Raw genomic sequence first — 17,736 nt, 5'->3', positions numbered from 1 at the left:
GCCAATGACAGATTTAAGTCAGGTCAGCACCCTTTCTTCAGTGCGATCTGCCTGCTATATGCCTTTGGCCCCATCGAGGGTGTGGCAGGGAATAAACAGTCGAGTGGTGGAAAATGGTTTACAGGACAAATGGCTGCCGTCCCTTTAGACAGTCTCCTGATGATGCTCACCTTGTATAGCAGAAGTTGGCAAACTTTTCCTGTAACGTGCCACATTGTAAATATTTTAGGCTTTATATGGGCCTCAGGAGAAGGCAATGGCACCGCACTCCAGTACTCTTGCCTGGAAAATCCCATGGATGGAGGAGCCTGGTAGGCTGCAGTCCATGGGGTCGCTAAGAGTCAGACACGACTGAGCGACTTCACTTTCACTTTTCACTTTCATGCATCGGAGAAGGAAGTGGCAACCCACTCCAGTGTTCTTGCCTGGAGAATCCCAGGGACGGGGGAGCCTGGTGGGCTGCCGTCTATGGGGTCGCACAGAATCGGACACGACTGAAGCGACTTAGCAGCAGCAGCAGCAGGGTCTTTGGTGTACCTTTTGTTTTATAATATTTTAAATATAAAAAAATGTTCTTGGCGCATGAGCTATACAAAAACAGACCGCGCTCTGAATATGGCCCATAGGCTGTTGTTGGCAGACCCTTGCTCTATTTGACACATTTTGCCTTAAAGCCATGCGCTTTTCTTTCATAAGCATGTCTTCTTTTTGTTGTTGTTTAGTTGCTAAGACTCTTCTGACTCTTTGCGACCCCATGGACCGTATCCCACCAGGCTCCTCTGTCTATGGGATTTTCCAGGCAGGAATACTGGAGTGGGCTGCTATGTCTTCTTTACTGAACTAGATAAAAGTACTACTTGCAAACAGAAACCCTATCATCCACTGGATTGGCCAAAAAGTTCATTTGGGTTGTTCTATACCCTTTTCTGGGAGGGTGGTAGACATAATTCCCTTATAATTAATACTTGCTAGAAAATGGAGTTTGACATCATGCATAACTACACCAACATTCGTCAAGGCTGAATATCACAGGTATAAGGGAGTATTATGACCATTCTTTGCAGCCAAAGATGGAGAAGCTCTATACATTCAACAAAAAGAAGACCAGGAGATGACTGTGGCTCAGATCACGAACTCCTTATTGCCAAATTCAGACTTAAATTGAAGAAAGTAGGGAAAACCACTAGACCATTCAGGTATGACCTCAATCAAATCCCTTATGATTAAACAGGGGAAGTGAAAAATAGATTTAAGGGATTAGATCTGATAGAGTGCCTGATGAACTATGGACGGAGGTTTGTGACACTGTACAGGAGACAGGGATCAAGACCATCCCTGTGGAAAAGAAATGCAAAAAAGCAAAATGGCTGTCTGAGGAGGCCTTACAAATAGCTGTGAAAAGAAGAGAAGCGAAAAGCAAAGGAGAAAAGGAAAGATATAAGCATCTGAATGCAGACTTCCAAAGAATAGCAAGAAGAGATAAGAAAGCCTTCCTCAGCGATCAATGCAAAGAAATAGAGGAAAACAACAGAATGGGAAAGACTAGAGATCTCTTCAAGAAAATCAGAGATACCAAGGGAACATTTCATGCAAAGATGGGCTCGATAAAGGACAGAAGTGGTATGGACCTAACAGAAGCAGAAGATATTAAGAAGAGGTGGCAAGAATACACAGAAGAACTGTACAAAAAAGATCTTCATGACCCAGATAATCACGATGGTGTGATCACTCACCTAGAGCCTGACATCCTGGAATGTGAAGTCAAATGGGCCTTAGAAAGCATCACTATGAACAAAGCTAGTGGAGGTGATGGAATTCCAGTTGAGCTATTTCAAATCCTGAAAGATGGTGCTGTGAAAGTGCTGCACTCAAGATGCCAGCAAATTTGGAAAACTCAGCAGTGGCCACAGGACTGGAAAAGGTCAGTTTTCATTCCAATCCCAAAGAAATGCAATCCCAAAGAATGCTCAAATTACCGCACAATTGCACTCATCTCACACGCTAGTAAAGTAATGCTCAAAATTCTCCAAGCCAGGCTTCAGCAATACGTGAACTGTGAAATTCCAGATGTTCAAGCTGGTTTTAGAAAAGGCACAGGAACCAGAGATCAAATTGCCAACATCTGCTGGATCATCGAAAATGCAAGACAGTTCCAGAAAAACATCTGCTTCTGCTTTATTGACTATGTCAAAGCCTTTGACTGTGTGGATCACAATAAATTGTGGAAAATTCTGAAAGAGGTAGGAATACCAGACCACCTGACCTGCCTCCTGAGAAATCTAAATGCAAGTCAGGAAGCAATAGCTAGAACTGGATATGAACAACAGACTGACTCCAAATAGGAAAAGGAGTATGTCAGGGCTGTATATTGTCACCCTGCTTATTTAACTTATATGCAGAGTACATCATGAGAAATGCTGGGCTGGAAGAAGCACAAGCTGGAATCAAGATTGCCAGGAGAAATATCAATAACCTCAGATATGCAGATGACACCACCCTTATGGCAGAAAGTGAAGAGGAACTAAAAAACCTCTTGATGAAAGTTAAAGAGGAGAGTGAAAAAGTTGGCTTAAAGCTCAACATTCAGAAAACTACCATCATGGCATCTGGTCCCATCACTTCATGGCAAATAGATGGGGAAACAGTGGAAACAGTGTCAGACTTTATTTTTTGGGACTCCAAAATTACTGCAGATGGTGACTGCAGCCATGAAATTAAAAGACGCTTACTCCTTGGAAGGAAAGTTATGACCAACCTAGATAGCATATTAAAAAGCAGAGACATTACTTTGCCAACAAAGGTTCGTCTAGTCAAGGCTATGGTTTTTCCACTGGTCATGTATGGATGTGAGAGTTGGACTGTGAAGAAAGCTGAGCGTCGAAGAATTGATGCTTCTGAACTGTGGTGTTGGAGAAGACTCTTGAGAGTCCCTTGGACTGCAAGGAGATCCAACCAGTCCATCCTAAAGGAGATCAGTCCTGGCTATTCGTTGAAAGGACTAATGCTGAAGCTGAAACTCCAATACTTTGGCCACCTAATGTGAAGAGTTGACTCATTGGAAAAGACTCTGATGCTGGGAGGGATTGGGGGCAGGAGGAGAAGGGGATGACAGAGGATGAGATGGCTGGATGGCATCACCGACTTGATGGTCACAAGTCTGGGTAAACTCTGGGAGTTGGTGATGGACAGGGAGGCCTGGCGAGCTGCAATTCAGGGGGTCGCAAAGAGTCGGACACGACTGAGCGGATGAACTGAACTGAACTGATGACCATAAGATATCTCTTCGTACTTCCCAAACAGTTTTTATCTTTCAGCTATAAAGGTCAGTTACCAGAGTCAATTGACTTGTTCTTAACAAGTAGAATTTTTATGTCCACTCAATCAAAGAGTCTCTTAACATCTTCCTGGGCCTATTCATCTGCAGACAGGAGTAGAAACTGCAACCAAGCTCTTCATTCCATTCATTCATATGTGATGTTCAGTCTTCCTATACTGCCCAACTTCCTTAAGATAAAAGGGGTGACTCACAGCAGGGCCACACAGATGAGGAAGTTCTGTATGGAGATTACCATTCTCGAACATCTTCCGTTTCACCTCCTTGGGGTCCAACTTCCGTGCAAGGCCCTCAACCCAGAACACCTGTGCCTCAGGGCTTCCAGCAGCCGCCCTCTCTTGTAACATCTTATGGAAAAACCCAAACAAACTTTTTGGCCAATCCAATATATGTCTTCTTAATTCCTCAATACCTAAAATTTTGTCTGGCCCATATTAATCATTCATAACTGAAAGACTATTGAGTGAATTTTAATCATAATTGAAATGTCTGGAACCCTGGATGGACGGGGTCAAACATGAACATGGTACCCCAGCTGTGGCAGAGAGAAGGTGAGAAAGCTTTCATTTGGCTTAAAATATTCTTAATCCACATTCATTTTGACCAGTTTTAGTAAAAGGCTACCATGGCATTTATACAATATAATGGTCACCCAAGATTTATAATTCTGTGATAAGGTTGGTTATTTCATAAAGGAAAACATGCATCCAACCAAAGTAACTTCAGCACTAATATTCTACCTCATAGGATTGTTAGAATTAATTTAGGCAATCCATGTAAAAAGTACTTAGCACAGTATGTGTCAAATAATAAGCGCTCAATTGAATCGATCAGTTTTCCTCTGTGAGTTTCATTTGCTTCCTCTGTAAAGAAGGGCCCTTGGACTAGAAAATCTCCAAATTCCTTTCCAGTTCTAAAACTGTGTAATTTGGGAATTACAAAGTTCAGATTCCAGTTATTTGGTTCTTCCTTTACATTTTAATCTCAAACTAGACCCGTGACATCCTCAACCCCTCAGTGAAACTGGGAGGCAAGTGGCAGGGGCAGCTGATATTTCTACAGAGACTGTGAGGTCTAACCTGGCGGGTCTTCTGAATCCCACCTCCAAGACTTACTGGCCTGAGAACTACAGGTGGTTTTAAAGTTTAAGGTTGCTCATTTGAAAATGATGTTCACCGTAACTCAGAGTGTGATTGTGGTCATTGAATCATGGGGTCTGGCACATGGTCAGTGGCCCATAATTTTTTTCTTGCTTGCTTTCCTTTTGGGTTAGACTGACATAATATGTAGCTTCTAACTAAAATGTAATAAATGACTTGCAAAACAGTAAAACAAACAAACAAACAAACAAACTCAATAAAATTTAGCTCTTATTAAAAAAATGGGAATATTAAAAGAATACTAAGATTAATTTCTCAGTTATGCTTATTTCTAAAACTGTTTTAGCTTTTCCTTAAAAATTTTTTTTGAGGAGCTACTGTTTTGGTAACCTGAAGGTATCCTCTAAAGCTTACTATCACTAGTATTCCAGCTAAAAATTTGTATATTTAATACTCTATCCTTGTTAAGCTATTTCACATCCTAAAAGATGATGCTGTGAAAATGCTGCACTCAATATGCCAGCAAATTTGGAAAACTCAGCAGTGGCCACAGGACTGGAAAAGGTCAGTTTTCATTCCAATCCCAAAGAAATGCAATCCCAAAGAATGTTCAAACTACCGCACAATTGCACTCATCTCACACACTAGCAAACAATGCTCAAACTTCTCCAAGCCAGGCTTCAACAGTACGAGAAATGTGAACTTCCAGATGTTCAAGCTAGATTTAGAAAAGGCAGAGGAACCAGAGATCAAATTGCCAACATCTGCTGGATCAAAGAAAGAGCAAGAAAGCTCCAGAAAAACATCTGCTTCTGCTTTATTGACTATGCCAAAGCCTTTGACTGTGTGGATCACAATAAACTGTGGAAAATTCTGAAAGAGGTAGGAATACCAGACCACCTGACCTGCCTCCTGAGAAATCTAAATGCAGGTCAGGAAGCAAGTTAGAACTGGACATGAACAACAGACTGATTCCAAATAGGAAAAGGAGTATGTCAGGGCTGTATATTGTCACCCTGCTTATTTAACTTATATGCAGAGTACATCATGAGAAATGCTGGGCTGGAAGAAACACAAGCTGGAATCAAGATTGCCAGGAGAAATATCAATAACCTCAGATATGCAGAAGACACCACCCTTATGGCAGAAAGTGAAGAGGAACTAAAAAGCCTCTTGATGAAAGTGAAAGAGGAGAGTGAAAACGTTGGCTTAAAGCTCAACATTCAGAAAACTAAGATCATGGCATCTCGTCCTATCACTTCATGGCAAATAGATGGGGAAACAATGGCAACAGTGACAGACTTTATTTTCTTGGGCTCCAAAATTACTGCAGATGGTGATTGCAGCCATGAAATTAAAAGATGCTTACTCCTTGGAAGAAAAGCTATGACCAACCTAGACAGCATATTAAAAAGCAGAGACATTACTTTGCCAACAAAGGTCTGTGCAGTCAAAGCTATGGTTTTTCCAGTAGTCATGTATGGATTTGAGAGTTGGACCATAAAGAGAGCTGAGTGCTGAAGAATTGATGCTTTTGAACTGTGGTGTTGAAGACTCTTCAGAATCCCTTGGACTGCAAAGAGATCAAACCAGTCAATCCTAAAGGAAATCAGTCCTGAATATTCATTGGAAGGCCTGATGCTGAAGATGAAGTTCCAATACTTTGGCCACCTGATGGGGAAGAACTGACTCATTGGAAAAGATCCTGATGCTGGGAAAGATTGAAGGCAGGAGGAGAAGGGGACAGCAGAGGATGAGATGGTTGGATGGCATCACCGACTCGATGGACATGAGTTTGAGCAAGCTCCGGGAGTTGGTGATGGACAGGGAGGCCTGGCATGCAGCAATGCATGGGGTTGCAAAGAGTTGGACACGACTGAGCAACTGAACTAAACTAAAAACTAATCCTTGTTAAAATGTCAACAATAATGTTCCAAGTCAACTGTTCCCAGTTCTGGAGGCACAACCTGAAGTCCATGGTGAAATCATAAAAGTAAGGACAATAAGATCGTCTTTTACTCTAAGACTGTCTTTCCTATTTTTAAGTGTCAAAGTGTCCTTTCTTTTACGAAATAATGGTAATTGTGATGATTGCAAAAACAAAAGCTGAAGATGCCTGTCAATCCTCTATTTTGTAAAGTGTTTTTGTACTAGTCCAGGTAATGCCTGAAGTAAGGAACCAGTATTGGATTCAACATAAGTATTACCAATTTTTCAAATAATTATAATATGAAATTTATAAAAACAAGGATGCTTTATGTGTAACTTTATGATTCATAAAGGTTATCAAGATCTAAGAAATAAAGATGTCATCTTGTCAAATGCAGCCAAATGATGCTTTAATTAATCTTTATATTGATATGGAGAGAATTAAAAACCATTTAATTCTCCCTCCCACCCAAATGAAGAAAAATCACATTGAAGCAGACGACAACTTCTCTTTCAATACAAAAGGCATTGGAGAAAAACAAGGTGCTCTATCTCTTTTCCTTTTACTGATTTTTCCACATGGGCACCAGCTATCAGCTAAGATGAGGTCTATACATACTCAATATTTCTTTCCTTCCTTTTTTTAGTTACATTCCTGTAAGGCTGTGCTTTGAAGTGGTTTCTACCAGCCCTAATCTGAAATTTCTGATTTAATTAAAAACACTGTTTTCTTACTGAAACAAAAAGACTTTGCTTAAAAAAAAAATCTGTATTTTTTTTTTCAGATAATTATAGATATTTTTATTTGGTACTACCAATGCACCAAGTTGTAATTTCTTTAAGGTTAGTTGAAATGTGGAATTGGAAACCTCTGAACTTTTTTTTTCAATGAACTTTTTATATTGTTTAATGCAGACACATTTGGTTTACCTTGTTCTTTTTAAAATAAAACTATATTTTACTTTTAAAAATACATAATCAAATAGAACATATTCTACACCGTTCAGGGTACAAACCTTAGTACTGCTTTTACAGTCATTTGCTTCTCTTCTTAGTACATTTATACTTTAGAATCCTTATTCATTAATTCAATAACTACTTATTACTCACCTAAAACAGGCCATTTTTGCCAGGGATTGAGACTACAGCGGCAAACAAAATCCCCCATCCTCCCAGATTTTTCTAGAGAAGAGGGACAGAGGTCTGTGTGTTCATCCGTCCTGTGGTCATAAGTGTTTTGGAGAAAAACAAAGCAAAGCAAGGGGACAGGTAATGCTAGAGTGGATGGAGGAGATGATTTTAAACAGTGTGATCTGAAGAGACCTCACTGAGGTGACCTTTTTTTAAAAAATGTAATCAATGTTATTTGTTTTTAAAATTTTCATTGAAATATAGTTGATTTACAATACTATGCTAGTTTTAGATAAGTGATTCAATTATATGTAATTATACAAATATATATTCCTTTTTACATTCTCCTCCATTATTATAAGAGACTGAGTATAGTTCCCTGTGCTATACAGTAGGTCCTTGTTGGTTATCTATTTTATATATAGTAGTGTGTATATTTTAATCCCAAACTCCAAATTTACTCCTCCTTCCTTTCCCTTTTGGTAACCATAAGTCTGTTTTCTACATCTGAGAGTCTGTTTCTGTTTTGTAAATAAGTTCATTTGAATAATTTTAAATTAAAAACTTTTTTTGTCACTTTAAAACTTCTCATTTTATATTGGGGTATGTTCTTTTCATTTTTTGTTGTGGTTTTTTGGCCACACGTGTGGCCATGTGGAACCTTAGTTCCCTGACCAGGGATTGAACCTGTGCCCCTCGCATTAGAAGTCTGGAGTCTTAACCACTGGATTACCAGTGGCTTATAGTTCATTAACAACGCTGTGTTTCAGAGGTACAGCAAAGCGATTCAATTATACATAAATACACAAATATATATTTCTTTTTTCTACATTCTCCTCCAATATAGGTTAATATAACATACCGAGTATAGTTCCCTGTGCTATATAAGAGCTCCTTGTAGATTAGCTACTTTCTGTATGATAGTATATATTTAAAGCCCCAAATCCTAATTTATCCTTCCCTCCTTTCTTCTTTGGTAACCGTAAGTTTATTTTCTTTGTCTGTGGGTCTACTTCTGTTTTTGTAAATAAGTTCATTTGTATTATACTTTTTAAGATTCCAGATATAAGCGATATCTGATATCATATGCTATTTGTCATTCTCTGTGAGAAGGTGAGTTTTAAGCAAACACTTGAAGAGATAAAGGCAAACATCTCAGGCTGAGCAAACAGCAAGTCCAAAGGCCCTACAGTCTTCAAGGAAGGGCAAGAAAGCACGTGTGACTAGAGCAGAGCCAGGAAGGAAGATGTTTTTGGGTTGGCCAAAAAATTATTGGGGTTTTTCAGTAACATCTGCCAGAAAAATGCAAACGAACTTTTTGGCCAACTCAAGAGCTAACCGGGAGTTAAACAATGTTTTTACTGAGACAGAGAAGTCAATGGGAAGGCTCTGAAGGAAGGGAGGATGAGACCTGATTTAATGTTTTCAAAGAAGGATTCTTCGTGCTCTGAGAATAGACTGGGGTGGGGAGCAAAGAAGGAGTAGGAGAAGTTAGACGGCTGCTGGAACAGCGCAGATGAGAGGGAACAGTGGCCTGGCCCAGTGTGGTCACAGAGAACCCTGCGTTCCAGACACACACTGGAGGGCTGGCAGTAGGCAAGTGCTGACCCAGTGGATGAGGCAGGGAGAGGTGGAGTCAGGAACAACTGCAGGTTTTGGCCTGAGCACCTGGATGGATGTAGCTGCCCTTCGCTGAGATGCAGGAGAGAAAGGTTTACGGCGGAGGGTGTGCTGAGTTTTGGATGCGCTGCATTTAAGATGCCTATCAGTCATTCAAGAGGAGCGCTGCACGTACAACCTGCACTGGGAGATCACCAGTGGAAGTTCAAGGCGAAGACACGGGTTGGAGGTGTGAAGTGAGAGCAGTGAACCTAAATATACATCTGTAAAGCCATGAGACTTAAGGATAACACCAAGGTAGGCAGGGACTAGATGAAGAAGTGCGGATCAAGAGATACAATGCCTGAGCCCTCAGGCATTCCAAAACCCGGAGATGAAGAGGCAGAGACCGAAGAGATAGGCAGGAAATCTGTCATAAAGTGCTCGGGGCAGGATTTTATAGCTGAAAGAGCCCTTTCCATACTTATGGCAAATAAGCAGTGGCTGACTGCCTTCCCTGGTCCACGTCCCACAGCCCCATTTCTAAGCTCCCTCCTTCTTGGGAGTTTACATGGCATTAGAGCCTCCTGAGAGCTCTACCACTTGGGGGCTAGAATGTTCCATGTCTCCCACAGGATTCACTAGCTTGGGCAAGGTGCTCAGAACCTGTGCTTATCTACACTGACAGCAGACGGTGTTCAATATTAGCTGAGTGTGGTGAGAAATGGAATATTTCCGGATGTCATAGTCATCAGCAATTGCAGCCACCAAGGAGGGTGTGCTGGTGAGCCCTGAGGGGACTCAGGAAAGGATACCTGCCATCTAGCAGCCACCAGACTGCAGGAAAGGAAGCTCAGGATGAGGAAAACACAGGACACTGGGCCCAGGCAGCTGAGGCGCATATCAAAGGGATCACTTGGCTGAATCCAGACTCCTGCATCTTCCCATACATCTTGCTGTGGCTGTTTAGTCACCAAGTCATGGGTTCTTCGTGATCCCATGGACTACAGTCTGCCAGGCTCCTCTGTCCATGGGATTTCCCTGGCAAGAATACTAGAGTGGATTGCTGTTTCCTTGTCTAGAGGATCTTCCCAATCCAGGGATCAAACCTTTGTCTCCTGCATTGGCAGGCGGATTCTTTATTGCTGAGCCACCAGGGAAGCCTTCCCATAGATAAGAAAGCGCTAAATTCCATAACTTGGGACATTTGGTTGTCTTTAATTTACAATAATCTTTTCATGTTCATACTGCCTGCCCTTTGTTGCAAAACTTCTATATAAGCTAGCTCCTTCCCTCGTCTCCTGGGAGCAGTTTCTCAGAGCCATCTGAAATGCTGTCTCCCAGACCAGGGTCCTCATCTTGCCTCCAAATATAACATAACTCACAATGCTCACGTTGTGCATTTCTGAAAAGTCAACACTGGACTGGAACTAGGGCTGGGTTTATATTTAAGGCATGTACATGGTTTGGGGAAGCTGAACTATATGCAAGGATTCATCCTGAATCACTAACAACCATCTGGGAACATTCTTCATTCCTGATGGTCAGTTGAGAAAGAACTCTTGTGGCTTATTTATTAAATTCTTATCTGGTCTGAAGCAGGTTGTGTAGAGGAAAAAAGGTGAAAGAAACAGAACAGGCAACCTTTTGGGGTTCTACGTCTGTGAACCAGCGACTGCGAGGAAAGCACTGCACATCCTCCGGGAACTGCTATCGTTTGGACTAGACTCACTGTAGTTCCTGGGTTTGACACTAGAGAGAAATGCCTTTAGGAATTTTTACTATTAAAATCATAGATGATCTTTTGCCATTGGTATGAAAATAACTTTAAAATGGCTAAACAACAACAATGAAAATAACTCTTTCAGTCTTAAGAAGAAAAAGCATCTATCTCCCAATAGAAAAGCTGTTATTCCCCAGCTTCCCAAGTTCTCAGGGCTAACTTTTGTTAAGTCAGTTTAATTCTTTTGATCTCAATAGGTATCTGAGCTTAATGTTCTCCAGTTCTCCAACCTTCAGGGTGGCCTCCACTTTCCCCAGCACAACTAACCTACTCTGAGCTAACCTTCACCATCCTGGAAGCCTGGTCCAACTCCATCTGTCTCCAGCAGACTTCCTGCTGTGAAATCCCCAGTATCCACAAATTTATGCCCTTTGCAGCTTGTCTCCTCTGGCTGGGCAACTGTCCTCTCTCTACCCTCCCTTCACCAGAGAAGTGGCCTCTGATTTTTCCATTAGTTCTCAAAGTGAATATCATTATGTAACAAAATTTAACTGAAGGCCTGGGCTTCCCAGGTGGCACTAGCAGTAAAGAATCCACCTGCCATGCAGGAGATACAAGAGACAAGGGTTTGTTTCCTTGGTCAGGAAGATCCCCTGGAGGAGGGCATGGCAACCCACTCCAGTGTTCTTGCCTGGAAAATCCCATGGACAGAGGAGCCTGGAGGACTACAGTCCAGAGGATCAGAAAGAGTTGAACATGACTGAAGCAACCTTAGCACGGATGTAGGCAACTGAAGGCTTGGGGAGGAAAACTGAACACCTGATGTCAGGTCAGTCAGTCAGTCAGTCGCTCAGTCGTGTCTGACTCTTTGTAACCCCATGAATAGCAGCACGCCAGGCCTCCCTGTCCATCACCAACTCCCGGAGTTCACTCAAACTCACGTCCATTGAGTCGGTGATGCCATCCAGCCATCTCATCCTCCGTCGTCCCCTTCTCCTCCTGCCCCCAATTCCTCTCAGCATCAGTCTTTCCCAATAAGTCAACTCTTCGCATGAGGTGGCCAAAGTACTGGAGTTTCAGCTTTAGCATCATTCCTTCCAAAGAACACCCAGGGCTGATCTCCTTGCAGTCCAAGGGACTCTCAAGAGTCTTCTCCAACACTACAGTTCAAAAGCATCAATTCTTCGGCGCTCAGCTTTCTTCACAGTCCAACTCTTACATCCATACATGACCACTGGAAAAACCATAGCCTTGACTAGATGGACATTTGTTGGCAAAGTAACGTCTCTGCTTGATGTCAGCTAAGCACCACTTTTTGATTCGATCAGTCGTTTCATCGGGGCAGGGCCTTACTGAGGTTCTTCTCTGTCCTTCATAGCCAAATAGAGGAGTGCTCACTTAGGAGAACCCTTTATGCAAGGCTAGAGGCTTCCTTCGGAGAAGGCAATGGCACCCCACTCCAGTACTCTTGCCTGGAAAATCCCATGGACGGAGGAGCCTGGTGGGCTGCAGTCCATGGGGTCGCTAGGAATCGGACACAACTGAGTGACTTCACTTTCACTTTTCACTTTCATGCATTGGAGAAGGAAATGGCAACCCACTCCAGTGTTCTTGCCTGGAGAATCCCAGGGACGGGGGAGCCTGATGGGCTGCCGTCTATGGGGTTGCACAGAGTCGGACACGATTGACGCGACTTAGCAGCAGCAGCAGAATATATATATAGGAGTGGGTAGCCGTTCCCTTCTCGAGGGGATCTTCCCAATCCAGGGATTGAACCCAGGTCTCCTGCATTGTAGGCAGATTCTTTACCAGCTGAGCCACAAAGGAATCCTAAGAATACTGGAGTGGGTAGCCTATCCCTTCTCCAGAGGATCTTTCTGACCCAGGAATTGAACCAGGGTCTCCTGCATTGCAGACATATTCTTTACCAGCTCAGCTACCAGGGAAGCCGAAGCCTTTATGAGTATAAGCTAAATGTTTGACATCTTTTTTATCTTCTGAAACTTTCTGCCAAAATTGGGCACTTAAAAAACATAATTTCGCATGGGTTTTTGCGTGAATTTTCTTCTCTCAATTCAGATTTATAGAATGTCTAAGAGAAGTTCTATGTGTGACACATAGAATCTTAACTAACAGTTCCTGTTCTCAAGGAGTTTATAGACATGTACAAATAATTACAGTACAGGCAAAGTTTAGTCATGAGAGGTTAAAAAATTGCTAAGGGATTCAAAGGCAGACCCAAATCATAACAGTGATCTTCCCAAGTGTGCTCTGGGAAACCCTACTGCAGTTCCTAAGACCCTTTTCACAGGATCTCCAAGGTCAAAATTTTTCAAAATACTACTGAGATTTTATTGATCTTTCTCACTTATTCTCTCAGAAACGCACATTGGAGTGTCCAGTGTTACCTGACCTGTGACAGACTGCATGTCGGAGCTCACAAAAGATGCTGGTTCTCTGGGATTAAGATAAGACATTCAAGAGATTTTCAAAGTGCCAAACAATGCCACTTTCCCTAACATTTTTCGTCTTGGAAAAGTTTGTTTTTCCATAAAAACATGTAATTTCTGTTAACATGCAATAAATTTTCTTTTTAAATATTAAAAAATTCTGAACTTTCATTTCTAATATGGTAAATTAATATCAATCTATGTTTGTATGCATGTAACATACAGAACCCACTCCATCTTTGGGGTCTTCAATAATTCTTAAGCGTGTAAAGGAGTCTTGAGAGCCTGAAGTTAAGTTCCAAGAAAACGGTCTTACTTATACTTGAATGTTCACGGTGAAATCAAATGGGTTTGCTGGAGGAAGACGGGGAGTTTAGTTTCAGTCTTTCCCACCATCCTTCTTCTCTCGATCTTAAAGCCTCACGAATTCCTTCATCTCAAACCCTTCACCTTTGCCATCTCTCTACCTGCACGAACCCTACCTAACTTTCCTCGGGTCTTCATCTAGGTCTGCGCATTTGAAGATCTCTGGAATGACCGCCCTAACGTAATGGTCCCCAGACACCTTTCCTGGTGTTCTTGGTTAACCCCGATCTCTTTCAGCTCAAGAGGAGGAGAGTAGGAAAAGGGTATGGACGACCGGAGTCCAACCTAGAACCTCTGTGCGTCCAGAGTCTCCGCCTGGAAAGCAACTCAGGTTCCCCCACCCCTTCCCATTGGCGGCCCCCGCACCACTCGCGCGGCCCCGAGGCTCCCCAGCCCTCCATCGCCGCGTCCGCCCCAGCCCGCGGCGCCCCCCGCCCCAGCCCGCCTCACGTGACCCCGCCACCCCCCGGGGTCCCGGGGCCGCACCTGAGCCGGAGGCGCCCCCGACTCCCCGCCACCTCGGCCAGCCTCCTCCATCCCCGGCCCTCGGGCGCTCGGTCCAAGCTCCCGCTGAGCCTCCGTAGCAGCGGCTCCGGAAGGCGGTTGAGGGTCGCGCCGGCTGCCGCGGGGAGCGGCGGCCCCGAGGGCGCGGCCGTCGGCGGAGACGAGGTCAGGGGCGGCGGGGCCTGCAGCAGCTCCCCGCACAGCGACAGGTCCCGCGCCGGCGATCCCAAGCCGGCCGCGGCTCCCGCCGGCCGCATCGCGCGCCTTCCGCTCGCCGCAGCGCTGCGGAGGCAGGGGCGGAAGGACGAGGCGGAGGGCGCTGAGCGGAGCTCTGAGGAGGAAGCGCCGCTGCCCGCCCCGCTGAGACCGGTTTGCCTGAGGGAGCCCGACGAGCCAGCGGCGCCCGCCGCTCCGGGGGCGGGGCCGCCCACTGCGCGCGTGCGCGCACCTCCCCTGCCCTCCGCACCGCCTCCCTGCACCGCCTCCTCAGCGCCGTCGCCGCGGAGGCGCGCCCTTCAAACGCCGGGGAGGTGGAGTCGGGGCTGGGCTGGAAGGGCCGGGCCGTGGCAGGTGGAGGAGGAAGCGGCGGAGGAACCACGCCTGGGCGGCTCTACTACGACGAGGAAGCCTGCGGCGTAGGGGCTTCCCAAGGCTACCGGAGGAGGAATGCTTCACGTCAAGGAGCGAGCGCGCGGCTTTCCGTCGCCCGGCCGGCTGCTCTCCAGAGGCGCGCTCGGCTGACTCAGTGACACCGGCGCCCGGGCTGGGCCACCTCAGCGAAGGCGTCCTCGTTTTCGGCTTAGATGTGTATGGCAATGCTGAGGGAAGTAGGGCTAGAAGATCCAGACAGATACTTAATGGAAATTGTCTGAAATCTCTGCCTGGACTTAAAAAAAAAAAAAACCAAAAAACAACCTGGGCTGTGGTGTATTTAGTTAGATCTTGGAAATGATTTTTAGCAGGAATCATCTGGTTTCCTTCGAGTCAGACTGCCACCCACAAACGTCCCAAAACAAAGCAGGCAACTTTGGATGCCCTTCCCTGGAAGGCTCCAGAATAGATGAAATGACAAACGTAGCGGGTACCTGCACGCGCTTTCCCTCACTTCCAGGCCATTGCCCCATTGAAAACTAGAGAGTAGTTTGGGACAAAAGCGAGCCCGCAACTTAATGAAGTGTGACTAGCCAGGTAGCTCCCAGACAGTAGTCTTCCTGGTCTAATTTCTTGTGGTATTAACTCTTGCATCACACGGGGACAGCAGGATTTCCCGTAGCAGTAATTTGGACACCCAGGTTCTACTTTGTCAGCGTGGTTGCTCCATACAGTCTCCATCGCATTCTGTTGTCAGTATCCAGTGATTTTTTAAAATTCAGAGTAGGTTCAGAGTTCAGAATGAGGTATAACGACTAAGCTACAACCTTTGAATCCAAGAAGACATTCTGGATTCTAGTTTTATGACTTTTAATAAGTTACTTAATTCGCCTCATCTGCTAAAATGGAAATGAAAGTATAATAGTATATGTCTCACTCTTTGCCCAAACCCAGGTATACAAGGCGTGATCAGGGAAGCTGGAAGAAAATACAGGGAGCAATAGGAGCTGCACACATGTTTTATTCGCAGTGGCTGACCCGGCCAGAAGCCAGACATGGACAGTTCCCCGGGCTGTTTCAAGTGGTGCTTATGTAAGTCTACAGAACAAAGGTGGCATGTGGCCAAGCAAGTACATCATGATGCCCGTGGGCATTGCTATAAATGATGCCAGCTGTTACATAACCATGCCAAGTCATGTTTACAGAACATGGGAGAAGAGCGAGAGGATGTGGGCAAGAGAGCCTGACCATCACCATCTTGGCTAATTGCTGTTTCTCTACAGTATATATAGAGTTGTTACCACAATTAAAGGAGTTGATGTATGTAAATCAGTTAACTCTGCTTAGCATGTTGTCATTGTTCAGTTGCTAAGTTGTGTCTGACTCTTTGCGACCCCATGGACTGCAGCACACCAGGCTTTCCTGTCCTTCACTATCTCCCAGAGTTGACTCAAACTCATGTCCATTGAGTCAGTAGTAGATTATAAATGCTGGCTGTTGTTCTTACAAGTGCAAATGCTTGTGTCATACTCAGTTAGACATGGTAAACTTTTTCCAGTTACTTCTAGTGTCTTCTGGTTTTGTCCTCAAACAGTGAAAAAATATTAGAGTGTATTACTTGCAGGTACCAATTATGGAAATCAATTCTTTGGTCTTTATTGATCTCATCATTATTGGTTTAGTCCTCTGGCTTTTAAACTTGAGATTCAAGGGAGTTTTTAAAAGTGTGCTACATGCAAGTGTTTGCTTGTGCACCTGCATATTCATTACCCTGAGAATAACCTGGCCAATCTGATTGAGTATATTTTATCCAATACAGCCCAGCTGGGTACTGATAATGTCTGTAACCTCCCACCCCCTCCCCTGCTTCTCCTCTCTGCCCCAAGACAAGTGCCTCCCTCGTTTCACTCTAGTCAGGGCCCTGTTTTTCACCTAACAAGTTTATATCCTAGGCATTCACCTCATCCATCATCCTCCAACCTGTACCTTGGACTAACATTACATTTTATAACTGATCTTTTCCACCTCCCAATCAAATGTTAATATTTTTTAATGTAATTTCACTCCTAGGGTTCTCTTATGGGGCATGGTGGTACAGTAGAAAAGAATGTGACCTTTAGAGTTAGCCCTGAATTTGAATTTTGATGCTGCCAGTCATGAACGGTGTGACTTCAGGCAAATTACTTAACCTCTCAGCTTCAGTTTCCACATTTGTAAAGAGTGGAAGATAATACTATTTGTTTCAAACAATTGTTATGAGAATTAAATGAGAAATAATATGTATGCGTAGAAAGTGTCTAGGAGAAGTAGATGCAGTTTTATAGTGCTCTCAAAGTTGCCACGTTAATTTTGGGAAAAACATAGTAAACAGTAATTCAACTGCCTTTTCTGTATCCGCCATTGTATTTCTATAAAGACAGGAGAAAAACAGAGCGGGGATCTGACTTTTCAGTGCCTCTTGGACATTCACGCATGTTTACAGATGATGTACTTGGCAGCTCTTCCTCTGTGGTGGTGGAAAGTGACTCAGGGCTTTGTGAATCCAGACAATTTGCAGGAAGCCTGTGGTTTCATTCTATAGAAATCCATTGATGTCATCTTTGAAACACAGATCTGGAAGATGACATAATTTTTTTTCCTTTATACAATTTGACTAGGGAGTGTACTCTAGCCAAAAATGCCAGAATGCCATCATTTTATATCTGGACAGATTTTCAAAAGGTCCTGGGATCCATATATGACAGAGAAAAGGAGACTTAACTGGCTTCCTCATCTCTGGCTTTATTCCATGCCCAGCACCCTTTGTGACCTCTAACTTATCCTCTGAGTTAAGTCCATGCAGTCTACCCTCTGACACAAGTTTCTCCACTTTCCTTGCAGCCCCTTCTTGCCACCATCTCCTAAAGGATTGGGGGGATTTTCCCATTTCAGTTTCAGCTTTGGGATAGCAGCTAAGTGTGCGTTAATATTCCATAGCCTTCCTTCATGATGAAACATCCATGCCAGAGA

General features: G+C 43.9%; 1 protein-coding gene and 1 pseudogene across 2 annotated transcripts in view; both read right to left on the bottom strand.

Annotated features, from left to right (window-relative positions):
- The window catches only part of MALT1 (MALT1 paracaspase), a 66,570-nt gene extending 52,018 nt beyond the window's left edge, over positions 1–14,552 (bottom strand). For both annotated transcript variants that reach the window (XM_019986440.2, XM_070779119.1), the window contains exon 1: positions 14,119–14,552. In XM_019986440.2, coding sequence (XP_019841999.2) covers positions 14,119–14,393 — 275 coding nt within the window. In that variant the 5' untranslated portion in view covers positions 14,394–14,552. The remainder of the gene's footprint in view (positions 1–14,118) is intronic.
- Positions 5–13,979, bottom strand: LOC139179496 (mitochondrial import receptor subunit TOM5 homolog; annotated as a pseudogene).
- Positions 14,553–17,736: the final 3,184 nt, after the last annotated feature.

The sequence above is a fragment of the Bos indicus genome, chromosome 24 (assembly GCF_029378745.1).
Source record: "Bos indicus isolate NIAB-ARS_2022 breed Sahiwal x Tharparkar chromosome 24, NIAB-ARS_B.indTharparkar_mat_pri_1.0, whole genome shotgun sequence".
NCBI lineage: Eukaryota > Metazoa > Chordata > Mammalia > Artiodactyla > Bovidae > Bos > Bos indicus.
This window is presented reverse-complemented; position numbering and strand designations above follow the sequence as displayed.